The 9882-nt window shown below is 34.7% G+C and overlaps 1 protein-coding gene across 1 annotated transcript; it reads right to left on the bottom strand.

The window, feature by feature from the left end:
• Positions 1–853: 853 nt before the first annotated feature.
• Positions 854–4378, bottom strand: LOC136234989 (transcription factor TGA2.2). Its single transcript, XM_066024497.1, has 11 exons — positions 4051–4378; positions 3821–3939; positions 3642–3724; positions 3339–3548; positions 2948–3019; positions 2657–2716; positions 2365–2442; positions 2235–2286; positions 1842–2113; positions 1504–1749; positions 854–1423 (listed from the first exon to the last, which is right to left on the bottom strand). The coding sequence occupies exons 1-11, from the start codon at positions 4116–4118 to the stop codon at positions 1277–1279; spliced, it is 1407 nt and encodes a 468-aa protein (XP_065880569.1). The 5' UTR covers positions 4119–4378; the 3' UTR covers positions 854–1276.
• Positions 4379–9882: the final 5504 nt, after the last annotated feature.

The raw sequence follows: 9882 nt of genomic DNA on the forward strand, positions 1-9882 counted from the left end.
GTGGAGATTGTAAGTCGTTGTTTTCTATCACTTGCTGATGATGCTGAGTCAACAAGTCAGCATTGTAAGTCGTCGTTGTTTTCTATTACAAGAATGATGCTGGGTTATCAAGTCAGCATAATTGTATGTAATCAAGTCAGCATGAAGTAATTCAATAAGTCGGTATAATGCTGAGTTATCAAGTCAGCATGGCTGTGGTCAGCATGGTACTGAGGTGTTAATACAGGTCAACATGGTCTTGCTGTGTTACCACTGGTCAGTAGGTCTTGCTGAGTTAGTACATTTTGAGTAAGGATATTTTGGGTATTTTCAAAATCTTGTAAAGGCTATAAAAGGTCTGGGTTGGGAAGTAGTTTTATACGAGAGATTATTCTTAAACTAAGTCATTAGTGTACACTGTGATATACTGAAATTGGGGATTGAGAAAACACGAGAGTTTCTAGAGAGGAAACTGTTTCAATCTTGTTGTAATCTCCATTGATTAGTGAAGTTGCTGGATGTAGGCAGTTAAGCCGAACCAGGGTAAATTCTGTGTGTATTCTTTTGATTGCTGTTTCAAGATCCAATCTGTGATCTTTGTGAACTTTGTTTATCTGTGTGGTTGATTGATCGTTTTCAACAATTTATATCTCATATTCTTTGTGGTTGCATGTCAAATTTTGAATTCCATATGTAAAGCTTATTGTATTCAATATCGATTGAATTTATAACAATTATTGTCATTATCTTATTTGAAAGCATTCATAATCTCAAGCCAACCTAAACATATGTAGGTATGAATCCAATCCACATCAATTGGAACTCTACATTTCTAATTGAAGCAAAGTCCCCTTCACTTTAAGTTAAAGGTAGAGAAAATTGTTAAATAAATTAACAACATTTATGCATAAATCCAAGCTCAATTTTTGTTCTCTGGCTTCACAATTTCAGTCCCATGGAATACAGGTTCTGATTGTGACTGCATATCAACATATATAAAGTATCAAAACGATACATAATGCTCCTTTTTGCCAAAAATGGAAGCAAATATGTGGCCTGTGCAGTAGCTACATAGAACCAATCTCAAACAGGCAGCAATATAATGTTGCAACATGAGATTTCCTAAAGCTTCCAGTCAAGTATAGAATATGTTTGTACTGTAAGATCATGTTGACAATAAGCAAGTTAGAATACAAAAATAAGAACAGTTGGGATGCCGGTGGTTATATAGCTGAATCTAATTTCATATTATCTATCAGATAGAATTAGTGCTAATAAAGACATGGTAGGTATTATGTCAATCTCGAGGGCGTGCCAGCCATAAAGAGCTGAGGGCTCGGAGTCTCGAGGTGTAATCACTGATGACAAGTAGCGCTCGAGCAGCCTGGCGTGTTGTCAATATTCTATGCATTTGCTGCAGAGTTTGCTGCCTTAGAAGATCAGCCTGCACACAACAAAACCCCAGACTCAGTTAGTTCATTAAGATAATCATATCATGATGATAAGGTCAGTAAGTAGTATTACTTGGTGAAGGAAGTTCTCCAGCATTCCAAGCTTTCCCATCGCGATCGCCATTTGTCCCATGTAATCGGCAACATTTGCTGAACCTGCAGGGCCAAGAGAGGTGGATGAAAGCGTGTCAACAAGCGATTGTTGCAAAGCTTCCATGCCTTGAGATAAAGCATCTTCAGCCTGCTGGGAGGACTGCTGCAGATTGCATATGCCCATTAACTGTTGATCTGTCAATGGCTCTAGCTGGTTTCCAAGTATCTAATTTACAAGTAAAGAGCAACTTTCAGACAACTGGATTAAATTAGCTGATCAGGCAGTTAATACATAGAAGAGCTGAATGAATGATTTACCTTAAGAATCTCTGAGGATCTAAATCCACCCAACCACATGAAACATCTCTCGGCAGGCGTCTTCCACATGCCTGAAAGCATGTGAAATACATCAGCCTTTGTGCCAATGCCCTTTAGCCGGAATATTTCATCATAATGTGCCATTACACCATCTACCAGAAGCCGCAATTCGTTGTCTCCCATATGAGTATTCACAGCTGATCTTAGATCACTCATTAATCGCTGATGCTCATCAAGCCATCGAGCATACTCCATGTCAAATACAACAGCCCCTACAAAGTGCCACAACTTCATCTTTAATTCAATGGCTTGATGAATAGTGCAAAAACGAATCAACAAAGAATACAAGGATGAATTTATACTACTACTTGTAGGTTTTCGAAAATCCCTTACCGTTGCCTGCAGCCCCATGCTCTCCTGAAATTCCACTTGCAATGAAAATTCCCTACAGCAAAATGCAATCAGATAAATAGGCCATGTCCACACTAGGTAATTTCTATTAAAAGGAAGTTATTTCTTACACCTGCTGCCGAGCTCGTTGAAGCTCTTGCTCTAGCTCTGCAAGCCTCACTCGACTACTCTCGAGCTGCTGGACATAAGCCTATCCAAAACGAAAACCTATAAATGATCCAAATATGCTTTCATTCATCAACATAATGACATGAAAGTAAATAGGTTATAGCAAATAATCTTGTTGATAAAATACCAATTCCACTAATTTACTTATTATTGTTTTGCATCACATCATTTAATTATGAATCTTAGTTAAATCAAAGACTATCAATGCAATGATTTGAGGGGAAAGATCAAATTACTTTCTTTCTAAGCCGACTCTTCCTGGCAGCCTCCCGATTCTGCGCCAACCTACGAAGAGTCTGAACAAAGAAAACATGAATCAACCTCAATAAAAGTATCTTGATACCACAATACTATGTTGCACGGACACTTCTCTTCAATAGAGTTTATGTGTTCCGTGTCTGTGTATGTTTTCGTTTGAAGGCTATTCTATGAAGGTTATGGTTTAGAAATCAAGTTTTTGTGTCCATGATCGTATCTGCATCAGTGCAACATAACCACAACATAATAAAAGGTATCATATGTACAACCTTTTGATCACCAGATTTTGGCTTAGATTGATCAAGGGAATCTACAACCACAATAGCTCCATGCTGGACTCCCTGCAAGTATACAATTCCAGTAAATATAATAAGCTTGCAAATTATAAGAATGACATCACATGACGGAAGCATTAAATATTTAACAGGATTCCCCTATTTCAATTTTTGCATAGCAGAATAGGAGATGAATCATTTCAAAGTAGAGTATTCTAAAAAAAGTAAGCAATAGTTGAAAACAAAAATGACATTTCAAAGGATTCTCAAATTGGAATGTGACCCACCATAGCATTAATTAAGCACAAAAAGATTCTGATATCAAAGAAAATAGAGCAGAGCATAAAATAAAGAGAAGAGCATAAATATCTGGGGAGAAAAAGACCTGATTTTTATCATCGGTATCAATATCTGTTGAAGTGTCAGTTTGCTGGCTATGTTCAGGCATCCCTGAATCACCCCAATTCTCAATATTATTATTATGAACGTTTCCCTTTCCCAACGTAGAAGCAATAGTTGTCCCTCTCTGGTACATGTATTGCCCTGTATCCAAACACCCTATTCCTGTAGTTGCTATCTCTCCAGGCCCAATACTCTTAAGAAACAAACAAAAAGTAACAGGCATAGATACATAGCGTCAATGAAAAAACCCTCAGAAAAAATAAGAAAGCAAAAGAGGGTACTGTACCGTGTTAAAAGGAGTAGCATATTGGAAGTTATTGGAATGGGATAGAACAGCGACATTGCCTGATTTTAAACTGAACATGGAGCCTACATTTATTCATACCATACCCATTTGAGTAGTTAGAGCTAAGCGCATATTTTTATTAATAAAAATAAAATAAAAAGAAAGGAAAAGAAGAAAACTTGGGCTTAAATCAACAGCATCATCTTGGTGAAAAGCAGGAGCTGGATGATCAAGCTCTCCAAGATCCGAAAAACGTGTTTGATTACGGGTTCTATCTTCTCCATCATCATCTTCTACTCTGTTAATGTTAAACACACACCCAGCAAATTAAAAAGAAAGAAAGAAACGATATTAATTGAATAAATGGTAGATAAATACAGTATATAATAATACAAGAGAAGAGAAGTACCGGAGAAAGAAGGAAGAGTGGCAGAAAAGATCAGGAGGAGAAGGAGCTGAAGGTTTGAAGGTTTGCATAATAAGTGTGTTTGTGTGAAAAGGAAAGGGAAGAATGATTATAAGTGGGAAAATGTGACGTTGGAGAATAGGAAGAGAAATGTGGATGTGGGTGTGGCCTTTAATGAAGAGGATTGCGTATCAGTACGGCTCCCTGCCTGCCTTTCATTCGTATTCAAGGTAGTAGCAGGCAGAGGCAGGCAGCAGAAGAAGCAAAGGCTATGACCCTTTTTATTACTACCGCTTTCTGACTTGGGATTTTAGTTTCCCAATACTCCCACACTTTCCTATATTCTCCTTCTTTCACTCCAACCCCATTTATTTCCCAAGTTTTTCCTTCCCCATATTTATTTGCAATTTTTACAATAATCAATTCATTATTAATCAAGTAACTATGTTATAAATGAGTCGTGATGCTCATAAGCGACTGTGATGCTCATAAGCGACTCGATATTCAGCTCGATAAAAATTTGATCATATTCAGTTCGATTTACAAACAAAACGAGCTGGAACACGACAGAACTCAACTCAAAAACTTACGAGCATGCTCGGTTATAGGTTCACAAACAAACTCATAAACAAGCTTGATTATGATATTCATGAACAGACTCACAAATACGTTAGCTTCTATTATTGTTTTAATAATAGTATTCCGATAAATTACACAAATGGCCACTGAACTTTACCCATTTTTACATTATGGCCACTGAATTTCATTTCTTTCCGGTATGGTCACTGAACATTACACTTTTTAACACCGTGGCCACTTAACGTGTCAAAACGACCGTTGATGGTTATAAATAAAAAAATCCAAAGAGTTAATGATATTCTAAGGAACTTTAATTCTTGAAATTTTTCGGTTTGAGGTCATTTTGGTGTTGTTTGGTTAGGAGAGAGAAAGTGGATTTTTAGAGAGAGAAAGCTCCAAAAAATGTGATTTTCGAAAATAAAAAATGTGGTTTCATGGTAAATGTCGTTCTGAACAACTTTAATTCTTGAATATTTTTATTTTGATGTCGTTAACAGTCATTTTGAGAAGTTAGTTAAAATTGAGTGGCCACCGGTGTTAAAAAGTGTAAAATTCAGTGGCTATACCGGGAAGAAATGAAGTTCAGTAGCCTTAATGTGAAAATGGATAAAGTTCAGTGGCCATGGCTGTAATTTACCCAATAGTATTCCTACAGAGGAAGAAAGGTAAAAAAGTAGGTAGTTTTTTTTTTTTTTTTTGTGAACGTTTGGTTTTGTAAGTTCCAAACTATGTAGTTCTGTGTTAAAGAAACTTTAAATGAACATAATTAATAAGTTGTTTTCAAGCAAAGTTCATGAAGAGAATTAGCGAGCTGACCACGAGCAAAGCTTGTGAACAAATAAACGAGCAGTTCACAAACATGATATCGAGCTGAGCATAAGCATACCAACACTTGGCTTGGCTCACTCAACTCAATTACAGCCCTACAAGTAATAATTGTATCAAAATAATAAAAATATAATAATAATAAAAGTAAGAACAACAATTCAATCCATGAAGAACAACTCGCGCGCGTGTGTGTATATATATATATATATATATATAAAGTAATAAATAATGTAATTTACTGATGATAAAATAAAAAATACATTGTTGTGTGCTCGCACCTTCCTCTCCCGGCTAGGAGTCTTGTTGTATGAGTTGATTTCTACCATTGTGGCTCTCTGCTCTTCCTCGTTCTCTTCTTTACTTCTCTCCTTTTGCTTCTTTTCTAGGTGCACTTGTAGTTCCCGTTGATAGGGTAGAAAAGCATAGGGGCCAATCTAAGCAGATTAGGGACCTTTTGTGTTCTTTTGATAACATATCGGAGGTAAAGTGGATGTATTGTCTATTGGACGAACTTCTTGCAAAATAGAGAAACATTTGGCCAGGTCCTCAACAAGGAACTCTGATGTTCAAGTCGGTTCTAGTATAGAAAGAGTAATTCAAGGGAGAGAGGTCTGAGAATTCTCCAAATTAACGTTATGTACCTTTTGAATGAGAGTGAGACCCATTTATATAGGAGTGTGAATTCCTAGTCTGAATAGGTTGAGACTGACGATGTGTCCAACTAGAAATGGACTCCGAGAACTTCGAGTTTACTAATTAGAGTGTGTTATTTATACACCTTGTTTGGTTCTTATAAATAGTAAAAAATATCTAAACCGACTATCACATTCATGTCCTTAATTTTTAGTTATTATACCCCAATATTAGGTTTTATTATAGTTGTTTATTAATTGGTGAGTTAATTGAGTATTATGGATATAGTTTGGAGGCTAATTTCATGATTTTAGGAGTAGTTAAGACTTTAGGGTAAGTTTTAAAAGAAGTTCGGTTTTAGAAGACATTTAAAGTGTATATATATCCATTTATTCTAGAATTAGGATGCATTTTCGTGCATTTCTTCTTCTTCTCCTCCATGAACCAACTCCACTGTTTTTTCTTTACTGGAAATCTAACCGTCCAATCTTTGTGTAATTTTAATTGTATCTTCCAGACACATAGTCCCAACTTCTGACCGAAGGAGATCAGATTTAAAGGTCTCTAGAGTGGGTTCGACCTAAACATATCTTTAGGGAAGGTTTGGTGTTTTGGGGGTTTTCTTCAAATTCTTTACTAAGGTAAGTAGATTATCAAAAATCCTTTTATGATTTAAGTATATATCTATATTGCATGAGAGTTTCAGAAATTGAAAATTCAAATTGAATTTCTAGGTTTTACAATTTATATGGTTAAATTGGGATTTTAAATATTGATTTTTTAATTGTGATTTGAAGTTTAAATTAAAGTATTTACATGTATATATTGAAAGATATTCAAAATTATTTCCTCAATTTGATTTTTATAGATTTTTTATTGATTTGTTAAATTGGGGATTTTGATGAATTTATTCTTTATTTATAAACTAAAGTTGGAATTATGATTTATTTATATGATTTTATGAAATTTAAGTTAGTTTTTTTTATTAGTACATGTTAGGATTAATTGGGTATATGGATCAAATTAATATGACCCGTCCGAAATGGAACGGGTCAGGCCCATCTTATAAGATGGAAGAGAATTAGGGTTTGGACTTACTATGAATAGGAGCATCACCAAACCCTAATAACTAATCTAATCAACACAACCCTAGATAATCACAAGCAGATTAGTCTGCCTCCTCCTCCATTCTCTACGCCACCCCTCTCTCTCCATCAATCAATCTCCCTAGTTTCTAGTCCGTGGATCATACTTTCTTCCCCGGCTAATCACTGTGTGGTTGATAGTTACCGGTGATACATGATCGTGGTGATAGTTCCGCTTCCGCTTCCACTACTGAGAGATTATTTGGTTCTACAACCAGGTATATCCGAACCCAAATCTCTATTGGATTAGTTGCCGCTAATCCCTTCAGTACATTTTGATTTTGAATATTGGTGAATTTTACATTGTTTATTTGATAATGGTTTATGATTTAGTATTATGAAAAGTTATTGAGAAAATTATAGTTGTTGTTGTTTATATGTTTTGGGTTAAAAAAATGATCAGTGAAACATGATATTGTGAAAGATAAAATGGTTTTGTCCATTTATGATTTCTCAAGTAATAGTTACAAGACCATACATAAAGGCGGTATAGTCAGGGTGCACAACTAATAGTCCTAAGGCAAGAAAATAGATATCTCAATTATTGATACTATTACAATAAACTACAAGGTGGAATTCGATGATGGACATAAGTTTTGTATTAAGTGTTTTAATACAGTGATCTACGTTTTGGTAATGTGTAATAATTTGAGAAATAATATTTAATAGCATGATATCTTTGTTACAGATTTGTTAAAAGTATCATATGAGTATTTTATTATAGTTTAATTCATTAAATGGTCATTTTTAAAAATATGAATTTTATATGCTGCATTTTGAAAAGTAAATATATATATATATATATAGTTATTTTGGGTATAATTACTTTACGTAATTGATAATTGTTTGCTGAGATTTGTGTCTTATATTTTCAAGTGTTTTAATGTTTTAGGTGATACATCAGGGTATAGGGAAGATTACTGATCGATAGACGAGGTTTGGTAATATCATAAGTCACTGCTTTCATCTTTAGTTAGGCCCTTTGCTTTTCATTTGGCGATTAAGTTATGTTAGGTAATATCTTAACATTTAAATCTAATAGAAATATGTACTTGGTCTAAAATGTATTTGAGATGAATGCTTGAAAACTATGATGTTTATGATATTTGGATAATTTGGAGACTTATAGATGTTGATTATAATCTATCTAAATCACCTGATACCATATAAGGTGAGTTTACACTTCCAAAAGACCGACCTATGTATTCGGTCTACAACTAGGAATGAGTTTGCCTTAGGGTAGAGGCTGAATCTTAAGGACCAAGTTCAAAACGTAGGTCGAGCCTCTTTTCCACTTATTGTTGGTCCCGTGTAACATGACAATAATAGTTCCAATGGGGGGTTAGGAACTATTTAAAAATTTTATCGATAAGGCTGACTTGTTTTTCTTTTAAGACTTTAACTTAGTCTTTTTAGCACATTGGTACTGAGTAAGTTTTAGATACAAGCTTAGTCAACGTGTGACTAGGACTGCTTCTATTTTTGAGTCAGGAGATAGCACTTAAGTCTATTTCTGAACTCAGCTTCTCAGTTCACTCAACTCAGCTTATATTCTTTTTAGTGTTTTACTAGGCGGTATTTTAGTAAGCAATATATAAAGGAGATAAGGGTTAGAAAGATATTACTCAGCAGACGTATCCTGGTTCGGTCTCTCCGCCTACGTTCTTGTCCCCGGAATTCCTTCCGAGCTTTTCAGAATCCTCTATTGAGCTCTTTAAAGGTAGAGCACAAATCTTTTACAATAGCAACTGAGTATACAAGAGTGCCTTCCTCTATTCCTCTACTCAATCCGATTTCTACCGCTGAGTGCTATAACCGAGCAACTCAGCGTCTCCTTTCTATTCTTCTATAAATGATAAGTGTTTTGTTCTAAACAAAAGCTAAGAACACTTTAGATGAAATAAATCACTCTAGACTTTTATACAAGAATATGAATTGGTGTAAGATTTGCTTTGCTTTTCTAACACAGAACTTCGAGTAATGATTTGGTCAGCGATGAAATCTGTCTTAAGGAGACTGCTAATACAGGTCTCAAATTTATCTAACTCTATTTTTTTAATTTCATTTTTACTATTTATATAATTTTTTGTATTTTTTTTTGTTAATCACATCTAACACAACCAGCTTCTACTTTTGAGATTCTAGAGTTTTAAAGGATAATTTTGTGAGAGCTTATTTTATTGTTTTTGAGATAGATATTGTACTCATTCAAACACTTTTTTCTATTAGTCAACTTGGATTATCTTTGCCAACACAATCAATTTTAATGTACATGTTTGTCAACTTTTAAATCACATAGTTTATGTTTTAAAATGGTTCAAAGCACAAGATTTATTTTTGTACTTTTCTCTTAAATCTACACCCATAAATTAGAAACTTACTTCTATTGGAGAGAAAAAAAGTAGAGGCTCCCTAATTGATAGTGGAGATGGGTTTGGTTTCAGTGGAAAAGGAAGGAGGAGGTGGATGAAATGCGACATCATCAAAACTTCATAATGACGGGTTTGGAGGACAAAATCATAAAAGATTCTTTTAATAAAACAACTAGTACGAAATAAATCCTGAAAGAATGTCTAAAAATGCTAAATAGAGGGAGGAATCTGATATCATGCAAAATGACATTACGTGGATGATGTCATTCTCACACTCC

The sequence above is a fragment of the Euphorbia lathyris genome, chromosome 1 (genome assembly GCF_963576675.1).
Source record: "Euphorbia lathyris chromosome 1, ddEupLath1.1, whole genome shotgun sequence".
Classification (NCBI taxonomy): domain Eukaryota; kingdom Viridiplantae; phylum Streptophyta; class Magnoliopsida; order Malpighiales; family Euphorbiaceae; genus Euphorbia; species Euphorbia lathyris.

Bases quoted from the DNA above. Each gene is read 5' to 3' on its own strand.
- LOC136234989 (XM_066024497.1), bottom strand. From the start codon at position 4,118: ATGCAAACCTTCAAACCTTCAGCTCCTTCTCCTCCTGATCTTTTCTGC. The intron at 2,287-2,364 runs GTGTAAGAAATA...ATTTTGCTGTAG, and splicing joins TTCAACGAGCTCGGCAGCAG to GGAATTTTCATTGCAAGTGG. The intron at 2,114-2,234 runs GTAAGGGATTTT...GGCACTTTGTAG, and splicing joins GCATGGGGCTGCAGGCAACG to GGGCTGTTGTATTTGACATG.